Consider the following 19,223-nt stretch of genomic DNA (forward strand, 5'->3'; position numbering starts at 1 on the left):
AGACGCAGGGATTCATTCGAATTTCCAGGTACATACGTTTTTTTATTTTTTTTTCTTTAGGGACTGGTAGCTTAAAACTTGCAGATCTGTTAGCATTATAAATACACATGCTCAAAATATTCTGAGTAGGAGCATTTTAATCACGAAGCCAGCACATGTTCCTGTGAATCTGGTTAAACTCTGGCAGCCGTTCAATGGGACCTAAGGAAGAAAAGAAGATAGGAAGGTAAAACTCAGTAAAAGACAAGTACTTGGGCATGTTGTGCGTGAGAGAAAAGGAGCCGGGCTTACCGACGGCAGCAAGAGCTGGACTCTTAGCATGAATGTATTTGGTGCACACTTCTTGAATTGTCTCAGCATTTACAGCCTGAAATAGAGAAGATACCAGCATTCAGAGCTCTGCATCGTTACGACAGAGTCTATACTTAAAAGGTCTTTAGAATTTAAACAGGGATCTGTGATACATATTTTTAGTTTTTGTTTTTTTGGTTTTTTTTAAAGATTTTATGTATTTATTTGACAGAGAGAAATCACAAGTAGACGGAGAGGCAGGCAGAGAGAGAGGGAAGCAGGTTCCCCGCTGAGCAGAGAGCCTGACGCAGGACTCGATCCCAAGACCCTGAGATCATGACCTGAGCCGAAGGCAGCGGCTTAACCCACTGAGCCACCCAGGCGCCCCAGTTTTTGTTGTTTTTTTTAAGATTTTATTTATTTGACAGCGATCACAAGTAGGCAGAGAGGCAGGCAGAGAGAGGGGGGAAGCAGGCTCCCTGCTGAGCAGAGAGCCCAATGCAGGGCTCGATCCCAGAACCCTGGGATCACGACCTAAGCCCAAGGCAGAGGCTTTAACCCACTGAGCCACCCCTACATATTTTCAGCTTTTTAACAGGGAACTTTTGTACAAGCGCCTATAGTGTCAAAAGACTACTTACATCAATTCTGGCTTCAAGCTCAGGGATGGGAATTCTCCTGTTGTAACATAACATCTGCCTACCAATATCTTCACAGATTGGGGTAGAACCTGTTTAAAAAGGAAGGAAGAACTACTGGAATATAGTTCAGCCCTATGAGAGTAGAATTTGGGTCTTTATTCTTACCATCTTACCATCAAGCTGCAACAACATGTTTGTTTTCAGGAGATTCTTGGCTCGTGCAACTTCACTTTCAGTTACACTTGTACAGAGTCGCATCCTAAAACCAGTGGGAAAAATCAAAATGTCAAGTAGTTGAAAAGATTATGTGCTTTTTGAGTGAATGACTTAAGATCTGATACTATATATTCTATGTACTGCACCACAACATACAAGGATTAGGACTCTAGCTTAATGGAAAGTTGAAACTTTAATGATTCTAGTAGCTACACAAAAGCTGAAAAGTCACTGACTCTTTATTCTCCTGGTATCGTTAATTTCTCAAAAATAGTAGGATTACAGATAAAGGTTCGCTCCAACATGAAAGCAGGCTGACTGCATCTTGAGAAATACTTTGCCAATCCCTGTGTTAGGATTGGATATGCTAGCGGTCTGGTCTGGAGGCCACTGATTTCTCAGAAGAATCCAGTGGAATCTAACTTAAGCCTACTAATGACACCGCCCAGCTGATGAGACTAAGAGAACTATAAGCCATTTAAGAATGGAGGTGGGCACCTGGGTGGCTCAGTGGGTTAAAGCCTCAGCCTTCGGCTCAGGTCACGATCCCAGCATTCTGGGATCGAGCCCCGCATCAGGCTCTCTGCTCAGCAGGGAGCCTGCTTCCCCCTCTCTCTCTGCCTGCCTCTCTGCCCACTTGTGATCTGTCAAATAAGTAAAATCTTAAAAAGAAAAAAAAAAAATGGTGGAGGAGAGGAAGCAGAGTTATGGATGTTTTTCCAACAGCGTGGGCCTTTCTGCCTCTGTCTCAAGGCACCAGTTCTGAGTAAAACAATACAGTTTTCTTTTAGCAATAGCAACTTCACATTCATTGCCATAACACCTTTCCAAGCCAGATAACCTGTAGAGATATCTTCCAAACAAACTTTTAGGATTGTCTTTCTGAAGTAACCTGCTGCTTAAAAGATTAAGAATTTTCAAAAAAAAAAAAAAAAAAAAGATTAAGAATTTTCTATAGAATAAAGTCAGCTAGGGGCACCTGGGTGGCTCAGTTGGTTGGGCAACTGCCTTTGGCTCGGGTCATGATCCTGGAGTGCCAGGATCGAGTCCTGCACCGGGCTCCCAGCTCCCTGGGGAGTCTGCTGCTCCCTCTGACCTTCTCCCCTCTCCTGTTCTCTCTCACTCTCTCTCTCAAATAAAATCTTAAAAAAAAAAAAAAGTTTCACATTAGACTTTTAAAACATGGAAACAAAATATATATATATATATATATATATATATATAATAAAAAAAAATAAAAACATGGGAACAACTGCTACTCTTCAGTCTTGTTCTCTTGATTAAATGCTAACATCACTATCAAAACCAATCAACAACAATGTGAGGAGGAAACTAGTTTTAAAATGGGAATTATAAGCAAGACTCTTCTCACCATTCTTTTTGAACAACATGTAGCATGTCGGCAATGGTGGCCGGTTCACAAACCATATAGATTCCCCACAATCCCGTATCTGTGTAGGAAGTGTTGAAGGACTGGAAGCTGTGACAGAGGCTGCCATGGCAGGTGAGCTGGGCCAGCTTGCTGGAAAGATTCTGTAAGGGAAAACACTGTCCAAGAGAACTGGAGGCATACGTGCCTAAACTACCAGAAAGAAACATGAGTTCTGTGAATAGTGAATAGTGAATACCACAATGGGCAGAGTTTCAATCTAGCAACATCTCAAGAAGTTAAAATTCAGGGGACTGAGAACCATACTTCTCACCAGCCCAGTGTAGCCCCAGAGAAATGCATGATGTAAAAGCAGTGAAACTTGTGCTAACACAGCTGCAGCACTTCTGCTAGAGTAATTCACTCCTGTCATCGGTCCCATCTATAGGGCTCTTGGCTGTGTGTGCTTAAAGATTTGAAATTCCACTGTGTGTGAAGCCAAAGATAGTTAAACAAAGTGTATTTTGTTGAAATCTTTCAGTACAAACATACTTGGTATTTTGAATTTCAGACAGAAAAGTTACAAAAATAGTACAAGGAATTCCCTTTATCCAAATTCCCTAAGACCTGTTACTTTACCATGCTTCTTTCATCATTCTCTTTAAAAAAATTTTTTCAGCTGTTTGAGAGTACACTGAAAGATCTGATGCATTTTACCCATAAATGCTGTGTACACTTCTGAAAAACAAGGAAATTAACCTCTGTACAATCATTAAAACTAGATTAACATAGATATGGTACTATTAGTGAATTATAACCTTACTCAAATTTTGCTACTTATCCAACTTAAAACTAGGGCACCCACACAAAAAATTTTTTTCTGGCCCAGGATGCAGTCCAGGATCCGTTTGTATTTTAAGTCCATTCACAGTACAGAGTTTCACCTTGTCATTTATTATGGAAAACTGTTTTTTAAATCACTTACCATTCCTCCTCCAAAAGAGCGATCCCAGTTGCCAATCAGTGTGTTTGCAACCATCAGACAGATTGTATCTGGATGTGCCCACCCAACGGCCTCGACAGCTACTGCAATATGCGCCAAAGGCATCTTGTCATCCCTCACTCGTATCTAGTTAAGACAAAACACAACTCTGGTTAAGACCGCCATCACGTAATAGGCTTAACAAGAAAGAAGGTTTAATCATGCCACATTACAATGAACAGTCTAATGTGGAAAAACCTCTTGAGTTCTGCAAAGAAAACTTCACCAGAAGATCTTTTGAAATAACTTGAAATACTTAAGACATAGCCATTAGATGATTACCTGGTCAAAAAGAATTAGATTTTTTCACTGGCAGAGATCAGTAGTATTCTGATACTGACATAACAAGCCTATTCTTATGCCACGGATGCTACACGGTTCCATGCAGCTGACAGCCCTCTCCAGGTACTCCTCTGAGCGTCCTCCCTAATGCGGCAAAGGAGGCCGCTGATGAGCTGAAGGCTACAGCTGGCAAACAGCCGGCTGTCTGCAAGTTCTGTCTCTTTTAACAGCTACTCCCAGAAGTGTACTATGAGTAGAACTTAACGTAATGTGAAAGTCAAAATTTGGAACATTTGAAAAATATACTTCATACCTCAAAATATATAAATGGGCATAGTGTTAAGGAAAAAAGCACAAAAAGAGCAAATTATGACATTCCCCTCAAAACGCTGCTTCCTTAGGAAAGAGAGAAGTGATTAAGTAATATGGAATATAAGTACATCCTCCTCCCTTTTTCTTTCCATTTAAGCCTCTCGTTTCTTCCATTTTACTCCTGTTTGAAAGAAGCACATTTTGCACACTCATTCATAAACACAACACAAGAAGCCCTAAGGGCTAAGTACTAGCTAATGAGGCTTGCCCTACCTCACTTCCTGTGAATTTGCAGGGAGGCAGAGCTGGTATTTCTCCTTTGTGTGAGGACAAAGAGTCACCAAAATGAAACTTTGCTAACTCAAGCAGTTCATCATGGGAAACTCCTAAATTGAAGGAAAATATTTCATATATCTAGTAGCAGCACAATCTAAGGCAGACAACTACCTGCCAAACTTTGTTTTACAGTAAAGCTCCAGGTGGAATGCGGTAAAAGCAATTACAGAGTGAGCCCACGCCACACGCTTCCTCCCTGCTGGTACAAGGCTTGGCACTGCACAGCTCTCAGTCTGTAGAACAATTAACAGTTTTCAGCAACAAATTCACAGCTAAGGATAATAAGACAGCTTGAAAATACCACATTCTGTACAGAATCATGTTATAATTACTAAAAGTCCTAGAATGCAAATTAGCAAAATCACTTTTCAGTACATTGTAAGTAGAAAAGAATGTAAATGTAATACGAGCTTTGTTGTCTGAGCTCTGCTATCAGAATTCAGGAACAAAATAATGTCATCTAAACGTAGCTAACCAAACATTCACTGTTGGCCATCTAAAACCTAAGAATTGACTGTTGGAACTCATGACCCAAACAGATTCAGTGAAGGATAAACACAAACTCAGAAAACAAATTTAGACATGTGGCAAGTGCTTTAAAAAATATCACCATGAAGGTTCTTTATATGAAACCTTTCTTTAGAATGTAAAAGCACAACTTACACCCGTATTTCCCAAACAAATATGTGGCATAAAACAAGACCAGGCCCAAGTGCCTGTTTTCAGAAGCACTGTGTAGGACAGCCGCCTTGGCTATCAATCCAGAGGGTGATGGAACAACAGAAGGGCCTGATATTCCAAGAATGACAAGCAGAGAGTGATAAACCATGGACATGCATACAGTTCTCAGCACCGGACACCACCAACTCCCACTGTTCTGACTTCACCTATGGCCCTCCTGACTAGACACTGCAGATACTTGGCTCCTACTCCCAAACCTCTGCATATCCTTATCCAAAAGGCCAGGAGCCAGTCATTTTATTTTTTTTATTTATTTTTTTTTTTTTTTAAAGATTTTATTTATTTATTTGACAGAGAGAGATCACAGCAGGTAGAGAGGCAGGCAGAGAGAGAGAGAGGCTCCCTGCTGAGCAGAGAGCCCGATGCGGGACTTGATCCCAGGACCCTGAGATCATGACCTGAGCCGAAGGCAGCGGCTTAACCCACTGAGCCACCCAGGCGCCCCTCATTTTATTTTTTTAATGAAGCTAGGTTTGGGGTTTGGTCTTCTTCATTGAATAAGAAGCCATTGCTTATAAGGCTCATCATCACTTAATGTATCAAAAAGACAAAATGCTAATTAATATAGGACAGGCCACTAATTATAAGATATCCCAACTTCAGCAATATCAAAATGAACCTATAGGAACTACGATAAAACCCATGGTGTCCATATGCCACCAAAAGCAGAGACATCCCACACAGCACGGTGGTTGAGGCCTCCTCTCACTAGGTCTTCCTGTTTCCCAGGCAGTTTCAAATGCGGACTACCCAGTCAGCACCAGCCATTTTAGAAACAATGTTGCTCAAGAGAATTTCACTGCCTGCTGTGCAAAGGTAACATGATTTAGTGTCACGGGCCAATGACTAACCTGTTAGACTTAACCCCTATGTTCATTTTCTCCATTATTCCCACATAATTACTCAGAATTCTATTCAGGGCAACTAGAATTTTAATTTACTGTCATTTCTGAAGAGAGAAAAATTAAGTCTATACAAAAGAATACCATCTATCTCTGCTTTACCCTAAAAGAACAAAGAAACCTGGAAACCAAAAGTGTACTGTTTGCCTAAATTCAAACTGCCAGGAAATCTAGCAAAATCTACTGGGAATTTTCTTTCATTCACTGGCTTCAAACGTGTCCCCAAGGAAGCCTTGTCCTGATGCTACCTGCATGTTTGGATTCCCATTAAACACTCTCAATGGTTCCCTATATACTTCCCCTTCTCAGTACTTAGCTCTACTGAATGAATAAACAAAGAATGAACCAACATAACATACTCATTTCATGCCTGGCCAAAAGTGAAGTTGGTTCTCAAAAAATAATTTAAAATCAAGAGATTCCCAGGGGCAGCTGGGTGGCTCAGTGGGTTGGGCCTCTGCCTTTGACTCGGGTCATGGTCTCAAGGTGCTAGAATCGAGCTCTAGGTTGGGCTCTCTGCTCAGCAGGGAGCCTGCCTCCCTCCCCCTCTCTCTGCCTACTTGTGATCTCTGTCAACTAATAAATAAAATCTTAAAAAAAAAAAAATTCCCAAAGTATAGTACACCGTCTCCCAAACGTCATCATTACCCAGTCATTTAACCCCTTTCCTTGCAAAGTAAATCCCAATCTGTGTATACACTTATGTAAGTTTTTCTATTAAAAAAAAAAACTCTACTGAAGAAAAGACAGAGGAAAAGTCTACCTCCAGTGCTGTACATTCCCCTTAAACAGCGTATGAAACAATTTGCTCAGTAAATAATAAATTCCAGGACATGTCCCAGCAGGACCAAACTAATAAGCACAACACTCTGACTGCCTGCGTTTAAACAGATACAGAGATGGAAATCCACAAACCTCCAGCAGCAGCAAGCACTATTCTTGGCCCCTTGTAATGTGTGGTTATATAATCCACCAAGTCCTTCCGATTTATAGATCTGTAAATGGAGCGAGAAAAGCAATATAAAAGGAAACTAAAAAGCACAGATCTTCATATAATATACCTGACATTAAATTGGACCTTAAAGGCTCTAAATTAAGTGTAGTTAGAAATGGAATACAGGTAACAAGTATCAAAAAAATTCCAACTTTTTTATATCAAGAAAAAAGCTGGGGCACCTGCGTGGCTCAGTGGGTTAAAGCCTCTGCCTTCAGCTCAGGTCATGATCCCAGGGTCCTGGGATCGAGCCCCGCATCGGGCTCTCTGCTCAGCAGGGAGCCTGCTTCCCCCCCTTCTCTCTGCCTACCTCTCTGCCTACTTGTGATCTCTATCTAATAAATAAATAAAATCTTTAAAAAAAAAAAAAAGAAAAGAAAAAAGCTGACACTGTTACTTGTTATGTCAGTAGTAGGCATGGGCCCAGGCACCTGGGAATTAGGTAGGGCTAAAATGTAGCTAACCACAACTTTATGTGAATTACTAGGGAGGGAAAAAATTAAATTTTGAAACAGACTTTTTGAATGTTTCTGAATGTTAATTTTCAAAACTCAAATTCCCCCCCCAACAAAAAAATCTTGAGAATTATACCTACTTGATATTTTCAGTTGGTCCCAAAATTGTCCGTCCAAGTGCTGTATTTTGATAAGCTGTGGCATGAAGATAATCAAAAACAACTTCCTGTAAATTGGTTTCAACTTCCTGCATCTCTCTAAGGATTACGCCACGCTCACGTTCAATCTCTGCTTCTCCCAATGTGCTGTTTTGTATTATATCAGCAAGAATTTCTACAGCTAATTGAAAATAAAACAAGAAGAAACACTAAGAATCTTAATATTCAAGATTAAGATTACACTAGCATCAGAAACCATGACACGGCACCATTCAAATTCGACTAAATGATTAAACTAGGGAGAAACAAACTTTTCCATACATTCAATATACCTAAAAGGATAATATTAAAATTAAAAATATAAAATATAAACCTCTGTGGTACCAAAGAACTTGAGGAAAATTCCTACATTTGTCAAAGATCCCCACAATACTTATAATGACTCTACAACTTCAGACACGCCATAGAATCTGTACCTGAGTGTATATTGCTCTGTATGAAAATTACCGAGTAGAAAATCATCTGCATTAGAACATCTAGGTACATACACAGGATTCATTGCACCCAAGTATTTGCTACCCTGGTTCCCAGAGCAGTGAGGCTGCTACATAAAGAAGGTAAGAAACAGCATAACCTAAAATATGCCCCCAAGAACCACTCACAGAATTAGTGTCTTCTCAAATATCCTTCTCCACTTAACTTAATCCCAGTGTCTGTTTCCATGCATTTGATCCATGTGAGCTATAGTCTCACCATTAGCAAAATCACTGATAAATCATGATCTAACAGAGGTTAACATGAAGAAAAAGCTAGGTATCCCGAAAGGTTAAAAGTGACCCTCCGGAAAAACTGATGAAGCCCTCAAATATTTATCTAAGAATGACCCTAATTTGCAAAAGCCAAAAGTGAACACAAGGACATCCTTCTACGCTGTTACTCAATTTTATCAGAAAAATTACTTCTCCCAAAAGGAAAAACCTAATCTACTCTTCAAGAATTAGTACAACAGTTGCAATCACAATCTAAATTTTAATAAATATGAAACATTTATAATCTTTAGTTTCATTTCTTTTTTCCCTCCACTGCAAACTTTTGTTCCTCATTTTACCTACACTCTAAGGGTCCTTGTCTTGGCAGCAATTATGTTACTTACATTCCAACTACAATTAGCTACCTCTTGTCTGCCCAACATGACAAAAGAGACTGCTAGGTCCAAGCAAGCAGTGATCATTACTAAAGAGAAAAAATTATCTGTAAGAGCAAGTAAAAACCATCTTGACCATGACAGTCCAGAGGTCATGATGGTGACTGGTGATGAACAGTCCAAAGACACAGGAGGACAAGGAATCCTGTGTGAAGGCTCTCCTTACATGGGACTGGTAGTCTAGACTGCGATTTGCTCAAGTGTGAGATCGTATTTCCTGGAGTTTGTTTTAATCAGAATCTTTTTTTTTTTTTAATCAGAATCTTTTTAATGTATATTTAATATTCTGTGTGTTAGTACAGTAGTACCTGTATTTAATTTGTACATATATCTATACTGAAGTCTAATCATGTCACTTACCAATAAGGCTGGGTGATCATAAACATTGGAGACTGCTAGTCTGACATCACATTATTACTTCACATACCAGGCTAGGCTTCACGCAACTGAGGGGACAAAAACCTCAAGCAAACCCCCCGAAAGAGAGCTGCTTCCAAGAGCACTTCCAAGAGCTGCTTCCTCAAGGAGCTTCCGGGCTTTGCCACTGCCACTGGCAGAGGCTCTGTCCTTCCCAACCAAAAGCCAGGAGGAAAAAAATGGTCTTCTACTTTGTCTTATCCTTTCTCTAATCATTTTTTGTGTGTATGGTTTTGGGTTTTTTGCTTTCCCTGCGGTTTCCTGTGTAAAAAAAGGAGAGGGATGAGCTAACCAATCCTTTAAAGTAGCCTGGCCTACCCTCTGTTCTTAGTCCCTAACTAGTCCTGGGGCAAAACAGTTCAAGGAAATTATTAAGAACCTTACCACTGTTTTTTGCAATTCAAACCAACACACCCTCTTGTCATTTTCACTGGTTATAATGCAAGTTAGATACCATGTTATAAAATTTTTATTTACTTGCAGGTGGCAAGTTGTTGTTGTATAGAACAGGGAATTTAAAAAAAAAAAAAAATGCTCCTAGGGGCACATGGGTAGCTCAGTGGGTTAAACCCCTGCTTTCGGCTCAGGTCAAGATCTCAGAGTCCTGGAATCGAGCCCCACATCAGGCTCTCACCTCGGTGGGAAGCCTGCTTCTCTCTCTCTCTCTGCCTGCCTCTCTGCCTACTTGTGATCTCTCTCTCTGTCAAATAAATAAAAATAAAAACTTAAAAAAAATGGTCCTAATAACTAGAGCAATTACACAAGAAAATGAAATAAAAAGTATCCGAATTTGAAACAAGCAAAACCATCACTATTTGCAGGTAACACATTATACACAGAAAACCCTAAAGACTCCATCAAAAAAACTTCAGAATAAATCAAGTAAAGTTGCAGGACACAAAATCAAAGTACAAAAATCTGTTGCCTTTCTACACACTAATAATGAACTAGCAGAAACTAAGAAAACAATCCCATTTACAACCACATCAAAAAGAATACCTAGGATTAAACTTACAAAGGAGGTAAAAAGACAAACTCTGAAAACTACAAGACATTAAGTAAAGAAACTGAAGATGACAAAAGTAAAGGAAAGCTCTTCCATCCTCATGGATTAGAAGAATATTAAAATGTTCATTACTACCCAAAGCCATCTACAGATTCAATGCAATCCCTATCAAAATTCCAATGGTATTTTTCACAGAATTAGAACAAAGAATCCTAAAATTTGTATGAAACAACAAAAAATCCCAAATAGCCAAAGCAATCTTGAGAAAGAACAGAGCTGGAGACATCACGCTCCCTCATTTTGGATTACAAAGCTACAGTAATCAAAACAGTATGGTATTGGCATAAAAAGATACACGTAGATGAGTATAACAGAACAGCGAACCCAGAAATAAACCCACACATCAACAGTCAATTAATTTACAAGGGAACCAAGAGTATGCAATGGGAAAGGGCAGTCTCTGCAATAAATGCTGCTGGGAAGTACGGGCAGCCACACGCAAAAGAATGACACTACCACCATCTTGGGGCACCTGGGTGGCTCAGTTGGTTAAGAAATCCTGGCTCAAGGCAGCTCCGGCTTGCTGCTCAGTGGGGAGCCTCCTTCTCCTTCTCCCTCTGCCTGCCACTCCCCCTGCTTGTATGCTCACTCTGTCAAATAAATTTTTTAAATCTTTTAAAAAAGAAGAGAAAAGAAACTACCACTATCTTACACAATATACAAAAGTCAACTAAAAATGGGTTAAGGACTTGAAAGTAAGATCTGAAACAATGAAACTCCTAGAAGAAAACATAGGCAGTAAAGTACCTTGACACGGGTCTTACTAATGATTTTAACTGACACCAAAAGCAACAAAATAAAAAATAAACAAATGGGACAACATCACACTGAAAAGCTCCTGCACAGCAAAGGAAATCATCAACAGACTGCAAAGGCATTAAAAATGTTTCACTACATACATATGGGTCTGGAGAATGGATTTTTGAATCAAGTGTTAGGGCCTGGTTTGTACGAGTCTTGCAGCTTCCAACTATTTAATACCATTTGTCATATTCACAGAAAAAAATAAAAATAAGTGTCCTCTCACCCAGAGTTTGAATCATTTTTTCACATTTCTGAGGATTACACTTCCACAACAAACACAGTAAAAACAGTACTAGATTATTTTTGAACTTGTGAAAATTACCTATCTGCACTATACAGATAATAATAGTACCTCTTGGCAGATCTTTAGAGAATGCTTTGGCATAATACACAGTCTGCTCTCTGGAGGTATAAGCATTGAGATGAGCACCCATGTTTTCAATCTCAAGTTCCAGATCTAATTGGGATCTCTTTTTGGTGCCCTGAAACAAAAAAGAAAAAAAAAATTATGATGCCTTCCTTTACCTCTCATTCTTCTAAACACTTCAGGCAATGAATATGAGCATGTAAGCAACATCAGTTTCATGCAAGGACCAAATCTGATTTCTAAAGTGCATCGGGCCTCAAAAACACTGGTATACTTCGATGACACTTATATCCCAACAGAAAATCCTTGTTTCAATTCTACAAAGCAACTTTCAGTAATTATTTCAGAAAAAAAGATTAAAAGATTAAATAAATAAACTATACTACTGGGGTCACTTGGGTGGCTCAGTCGGTTGCCTGTCCAACTTGATTTCGGCTCAGGTCATGATCTCTGGGTCCTGAGACCAAGCCCTGTGTGGGGCTCTGCACTCAGTGGGGAGTCTGCTGGAGATTCTCTCTCCCTCCCCCTCCCACATGTGCATGCACACATGCACGCTCTCTCTCAAATAAATAAATCTTTAGGGGCGCCTGGGTGGCTCGGTGGGTTAAAGCCTCTGCCTTTGGCTCAGGTCATGATCCTGGGGTCCCAGGATCGAGCCCCGAATCAGGCTCTCTGCTCGGCGGGGAGCCTGCCTCCCCTCCTCTCTCTGTCTCTGCCTACTTGTGATCTCTGTCTGTAAAATAAATAAAATCTTTAACAAAAATTTAAATAAGTCTTTAAAAATATATATATATATATACCTACTACTTTAGTAGTTCTCCTTGCCCTAGAATGAGAATTTATGCTTAATGCATCTTAAAGAAAATGTATTTTTATAAAGTCTTACAACTTGCCTTGAAAGCCATATGCTCCAAAAAGTGAGCTGTGCCATTATTCTTCTCATTTTCATAGCGACTTCCAGCATCAATCCAGAGCCCAACCTTAATGTAATCAAAGAAAAATTAAAGAAAACATCATTTTCTTTCTTTTGGGGGAATGGAACTGGAGAGAGGGAGCAATTTCCTTCCTTTTTTTCCCCACAAAGGCTTTCCAATCCTAACACTAGTTTTCTTGAATTCAGTGAACTGACAACACATTCCCATGAACTATGTAATTTAAAAACTTTGGTCATTGAGCTACTGCTGGATGCTAAAGCATCTACTTGCCAGTTTCACAGAGGACTCAGATTTTTAGCCCAACTTGTTGGTATAGCCAATTAACAACTAGGTATAGCCAATTAACAACTACAGTATAAAGAACATTAGAGATTGCCAGAAAATCTAGGTTCAAATCCTGGCTCTGTCATGTATTAGCTGTGTGACCTTGGACAAAACCATTTACCTTTTCTGAACTTGCCTCTCAATTGGGTGTGATGGTGTATACTACAAAGAATTATTTTAAAGATCAAGTAAGACAACGTATGTAAGAACAGCACGGAGTAGCCTAAGAGAATGTACTTCCTTCACTATCATCAACACTACTAACAACACAATAATGGGCTATCAGAACCAGATGCAGACCCTTAAGGCACACATGCACTTGCTATGAAAGTATCACTAGAAGAAAGATTCGCAAATGAGAGTCATCTGTCAAGGTAAAGTAAGTGCTACCGTTTTGCAACCACCATCACCCAATAAAAAGCTGAGATTAAAATCAACAATCGGGGCACCTGAGTGGCTCAGTTGGTTAAGAGATCGCCTTGGGTTTAGGTCATGATCCTGGAGTCCGTGCCCAGCAGGGAATCTGCTTCTCCCTCTGACCTTCCCTCCTCATGTTCTCTCTCATTCTCTCTCTCAAATAAATAAAATCTTTTTAAAAAAATTCAATAAAATCAACAATCGGCTCTCTCCTAATGAGGGGTCACCTAAACAATGGTTGCTGGAATTACTTACTGTGCATGTTGAAATGCCAGAGTCTTCAGAGGCGACCCTGAGTCCGTTGTCCAAACGCGATACTCTGGTTTCAGGAACATTCAGAACCACCTGCGTAGCAGCCTGTGTACTTCGCAATCTGTTCCCTCCAAAATATAATGACTGGTTGGGGGTGAAGCGGTGGGAGAGAGGAAGCAAAACACATCACTATTCTGATATTAAATGTTGGTTATACAGAGTCTCTATCCCAGTCTCTTTCCTCCTTCATTTTTGTTCCACTGGGACCCAGCCCTTTGCCTGGCTTAGGAACCTGGCTCAACCAGTCGGAAAGCCAGCAGCATGCCTACAAACATGCCCTTCCCTTAAGGAAAGCAAACAGTTTTTATCATTATCCAGAGAGAAACTGCTTTTGTTTCAGTACCTTTCCTAGACATGTTTAATATTATAGAGGAAACGAGGGGAGGGGAGATAAGAAAAGGAGGTAAAAATGTAAAAATTCCTATAAACAACACAAAAATGAGATTTAGGTTCTCTGTTCAAGGAAAAAAGCAGAAAGTTTTAGAAAAGGTATAAAGTGAAGACAGGAAGAAGGGCTCAAGATACACTCTGGCTGGTTTGTTTGCTGACTACGGACTACTCGCCTGCTGTGGTTTTTCTTTTCCTTTAGACACATGTGAAAGTCCCACATACCCTGGAGAAAGCTAGAGGTTCTCGTGAGAAAAACATACATCCTGACAAAACTTTCTTTTGGCTACCCCGGGGCTCGCAGAAAGCCCAGCTGGGGAGCAAGCTCAGTCCTCGGCAAAAAGAGAACTCTGTTCTCGCTTTTTAATTTCCCCCAATTTGCAACCACCGCACGCACTCTTTATGACCCCTGGCACGGGGGAGGGGGGGGGACGGTAACCTAACTTTTCTAGCAGGTCAAGCGCTGTGGGTGACCAAGGTCAGCTCATCCCCAGCGGAAGCGAGCACCCCAATCAGAGGCCACGGGTGCCAACCCGCCGTGGGGGTGCGGGGCACCGACCTCACCGCTGGGCCGGCGCGCATGACTCAGGGCTGCCGCGCGGGGTCCCGGGGGAAGGGCCCGGCCCGCTTCCGGGCGGCACCCAAGTGGAGAGGAGTGGAGAAAGGTGGAGAGCAGCTCACCCTCCCGGCAGCGCCTCCAACCAGAAGTCTCTCCGCGAAACCCCAAAGCCGCCGCCGCCGCACCGCGGGGAACATTACCCCTCGCACTGCCGTCGCCGCCATCTCCACTCCAGACTGGGAGGAGGATGTGCTTCCGGGTCATGACCCGAGGTCCCAGAGGAGAAAGCGGCCTCCACCTTGTGGCCATAATAGAAATGACACTCTGAAGCGGTCCTGGAAGGAAGGAAGGAAGCTGGGCTTGGTGCTGAACAAACGGCCCCACATAATAGCAATTAGGGAGGGAGTCTGTAGGAGGTCATGTATTATCAGTTACTTAGATCGCCTGTGGCGTGTGAAGTTCAGATGTGGAGGAGTTAAAGGTAACCTGGTGCAGCTTATTGTGCCGTTAGTGGCTGGAATTGATTGGACAAAGTGGAGTACAATCCAAAACTCACCGTCCTTAAGGAAGCGTCTATTGGGAGAGACAAGCGTGGTGAGATGAGGGAAGGAAGTGTCACTGTTCACCCGTATTCACTCTTCAACCCTTTACAGGCTGGTTCATTTCATTAAACGAAGTTGCTCCTGGTGAGGCCACTAACTGCTTAGAGAGGGAGACTTCATGGAGTTACCGTACCGTCCTAATGGCAGAATTTGGCGTCGTAGATCCCTTTGAAATTTCCTTCTTGTACCTTAGACCGCTTCCTCCTTTGCATAGTACCTTCTTCTTTACTTTCTTGGGCAGCTCTTTATTCACAGATATCTTGATGAAACTAAAAATAATAAGCACTGCTCTAACTGTCCTGTTCCTAACATTCACGTTAGAGATGTAGAAACTGAGATAAAATAAATTGCCTGAAGGGCTCCTGGGTGGCTCAGTCTTTAGCATATCCCTTCCACTCTGGTCATAAACAAGGGGTCCTGGGATCTAGTTGTCATCAGGGCTCCCTGCTCAGCGGGAAGCCTGCTTCTCCCTCTCCCACTCCCCCTGCTTGTGCTCCCTCTCTCACCGTGTCTCTCTGTCAAATAAATAAATAAAATCTAAGTAAATAAATAGCCTGAGGTCACCATGCTAACAAGAGGCTGTCTGGCTCCCAAGGCTGTACTCCTGAACACTGTACCATTTTGCCTTAAAAGTTGGTGTTCCCCGGGGTTACGGACCTCTCTTCTGCACATTCTCCCTAACAGTTTCTGTTTCGACATAAGGACTTCTCTGTCTACCCAAAGGCCTTTCTCCCAACCTCCAGGCCCACTTACACCTTCAGTGACTAGAAAACTGCAAGTATCTATCCTATTAGCACCTCAACACCCACTTGTCCAAAATGCAATTCACCATCTGGCCCTAAGTATCTTCCTGTATATCCAGTGCAAAACAGCGAAGGAGACTTCCGCTCACCCAGACATCCAAACCAAAAACCTGGAATTCATCCTTACTTCCTCTTTTCCACCCTCTACATCCAGCTGATAGACCCTGCTCCTACCTCTTGAATCTGTTCCAATTGTCAGCTTTTCCACATTGTTGTCCAAAGGATCTTTTTAGAATGCAACTTTTAGCATGACAGTCCCATTATGAAAAATTCTCCGGTAACTGCATGGTCAGGATAAAGTGAAGGCTCCTTAGTATGGGAGCTAGGGCCCTTCATGATCTGACTCCCACTTATCTTTCTGGACTCATCTCTCTTCACCTACCCTCTCTGCTATGATTCACAGGTTTAGCCCACATGTTCTATTACATAATAAGGACAGCCAAGGTTATTCCTTCATATTTCCACAACAAATGTGTGTTAACATTACTCACAAAATACAAACATGTATACATATATACAAAAATGTTTAGGTATAATCACAGGAAGCTCCTGGGAAATTTTAGCACATTTTAACTCAAAATTAATTTGGAATGTCAGAGAAAATGACAGCATAAGGACCTCCAAAAGTTCTCTTTTTCTCATTAAAAAAAGAGAAAAGTGGTTTAAAAAATGACCAGAAGTAGGAGCGTCTGGGTGGCTCAGTCCATTAAAGCATTTTATGCTTTATTATTAAAAGCATTTTATGCTTATTATTAAAGCTCAGGTCATGATCCCAGGGTCCTCAGATCCACACCCCCCAGGTCCCCTGGGGAGGCTGCTTCTCTTTCTCCCTTCCCCACCACCACCCCACCCCCGCCAAGCTTGCTCTCTCAAATAAGTGAATAAGTGAAAGAAAAGGGAGTGCCTGGGTGGCTCAGTATGTCTAGTATCTGCCTTTGGCTCGGATCATTATCCCAGGGTCCTGGGACAGGGCTCTGTGTCAGGCTCCCTGCTCAGTGGGAAGTCTGCTTCTCCCTCTGCCTCTCCCCTTGCTTGTGCTCTCTTTCTCGCTCTCTCTCCCTAGCTCTCACTTGCTTGCTCAAATAAATAAATAAAATCATTAAAAAAATAAAATAAGCTATTTTAAAATGTTCATAGAACTAAAGGAAACAAGGTCTAAAAAGCGAAAACAAAAGGGAATTATGAGGATGATGGCTTGTCGAATATAAAATATCAAAGAGACAGAGTTATTATTTTTTTAAAAGTCATAGTTCTGGAATTGAAAAATACAGTAACTAAAATGAAAAATTCACTAGAGGGGTTCAACAGCAGGTGTGAACTGGTGGAAGAAAGAATCAAAGAATTGAGGACAGGTTAACTGAGATTATCAGTGTGAAGAATTAAAAAAGAATGAGGCAAAATGAGCAAAGTTTCAGAATGCTGTGGGATAGCCCCAAATCTATCAACATACACATACCAAGAGTTCCAGAAGGAGAGGACAGAGAGAATGGGGTACAAAGAATCTTTGAAGAAATCATGACTAAAAACACCAGATTTGATGAAAAACAGTAATTTATATATCCAAACAGCTCAATAAATTCCAAGTAGGAAAAACTCAAAGAGATCCATACTTAAAAAGACAAAATCTCAAAAGCAACAAAAGAAAAACAATTTATCATATATATTTGATCTTCAATAAGCTTAGTAGCTGATTTCCCATCAGAAGCCATGGAGGCCACATGGCAGTGGAATAACAAGCTCAAAGTGCTGAAAGGCAAAGAATGTAGACCAAAAATTCTCTATCTTATGAAATGATCTTTCAAAAATAAAAGAAAACAATCCAAAAATAAAATTAAGACAATGATTCCATTTTTAATAGCAACCAGGAATGTAATACTTCAGGAAAAAGTCAGCAAAGGAGAGACACCCAGGTAGTTCGATCAGTTAAGCGTCAGCCTTCAGCTCAGGTCATGATCCCAGGGTCCTAGGATCGAGCCCTGCATTGAGCTACTTGCTCACCAGGGAATCTACTTCTCTCTCTGCCTCTGTCTACCACTCTGCCTGCTTGTGCGCTCTCTCTCTCTCTCTCTGACAAATAAATAAATAGAATCTTAAAAAAAAAATTGAGGCCAAAATCACAACCCCTAGGAAATACCATTTTACCTCCACCAGGATGGGAACAATAAAAAAGACAATAAAGTGCGCCTGGGTGGCTCAGTGGGTTAAGCCTCTGCCTTCGGCCCAGGTCATGATCTCAGGGTCCTGGGATCAAGCCCCACATCAGGCTCTCTGCTGAGCAGGGAGCCTGTTTCCCCCTCTTTCTCTGCCTGCCTCTCTGCCTACTTGTGATCTCTGTCTGTTGAATAAATAAATAAAATCTTAAAAAAAATAAAATAAAAAGTGTTGATGAGGATGTTGAAAAACTGGAACCCTCATGTCCTGCTAATGGGAATGAAAAATGGTACAACCACTTTGGAAAACAATCTGGAGGTTCCTCAAAAAATTAAACATAGAGTTATCAGTTAACACAGCAATTCTACTCCAAGGTACATACCCAAGAAAAATGAAGGAATGTCCACTTGTATACTAATATCTATAGCAGCATAAGTCATCATAGCTGAAGGGTGGAAACAAGCCACACATCCATCATTGACGAAGTAACACTTGTATAACCATAAAACAGAACTGCTTAGAACTCTCCTTCTCCCTCTCCCTCTGCCCCTCCTACTCATGCATGCTCTCTCTCTCTCAAAATAAATAAACAAATCTTTAAAGAAAATCCTGGAATTAGTGGTGAGGATGGCACAACTCTATGAATATAAAGAAAGCCACATGGACGCCTGGGTGGCTCAGTTGGTTAAGCGACTGCTTTCAGCTCAGGTCATGATCCGAGAGGCTTGGGATCAAATCCTGGGATCGGCTCCCAGTTCTGAGGGGAATCTGCTTTTCCCTTTGACCTCTTCCTCTCATGCTCTTTCTCACTCTCTCTCTTTCAAATGAATAAATAAAATCTTTTAAAAATAAAAGAATAAATAAACAAACACAAATAAATAAATAATTTTAAAAATAAATAAATAATTTGAAAATTAAAGAAAGAAAGAATTTAAAAAATAAAAAAAGAAAAGAAAAAGAAAACCACTGAACTGTATACTTGAATTATATGGCATGAAATTACATCTCGATAACACTGTTACCAAAAATTGGACAAAGGATTTGAACAGATATTTTTCCAAAAAAGAACTACAAACAGCCAACAAGCACATGCTGATGCTCAACATCATTACCCATCAGGAAAATGTAGGTCAAAG

General features: G+C 40.9%; 1 protein-coding gene across 3 annotated transcripts; it reads right to left on the reverse strand.

Moving 5' to 3' along the window:
• Positions 1 to 21: 21 nt before the first annotated feature.
• Positions 22 to 14,798, reverse strand: PMPCB (peptidase, mitochondrial processing subunit beta). 3 transcript variants are annotated; one of them, XM_013060439.2, is made up of 13 exons: positions 14,732 to 14,798; positions 13,529 to 13,669; positions 12,491 to 12,577; positions 11,583 to 11,712; positions 7,722 to 7,920; positions 7,048 to 7,127; positions 4,427 to 4,539; positions 3,503 to 3,646; positions 2,521 to 2,681; positions 1,106 to 1,191; positions 933 to 1,021; positions 292 to 367; positions 22 to 201 (listed from the first exon to the last, which is right to left on the reverse strand). In XM_013060439.2, exons 1-13 carry the CDS (start codon positions 14,753 to 14,755, stop codon positions 137 to 139), a joined length of 1,395 nt encoding a protein of 464 aa, XP_012915893.1. In that variant the 5' UTR covers positions 14,756 to 14,798; the 3' UTR covers positions 22 to 136. The 3 variants fall into 3 exon arrangements, 2 of the variants coding, with proteins under 2 accessions (XP_012915893.1, XP_004739642.1); XM_004739585.3 differs by having other exon boundaries at positions 14,654 to 14,797; XR_001180806.2 differs by lacking the exon at positions 22 to 201 and having other exon boundaries at positions 933 to 1,043; positions 14,654 to 14,798.
• Between the last annotated feature and the right edge of the window lie 4,425 nt (positions 14,799 to 19,223).

This window comes from Mustela putorius, unplaced genomic scaffold (genome assembly GCF_011764305.1).
Source record: "Mustela putorius furo isolate JIRA1106 unplaced genomic scaffold, ASM1176430v1.1 tig00003845_pilon_pilon_pilon, whole genome shotgun sequence".
Classification (NCBI taxonomy): domain Eukaryota; kingdom Metazoa; phylum Chordata; class Mammalia; order Carnivora; family Mustelidae; genus Mustela; species Mustela putorius.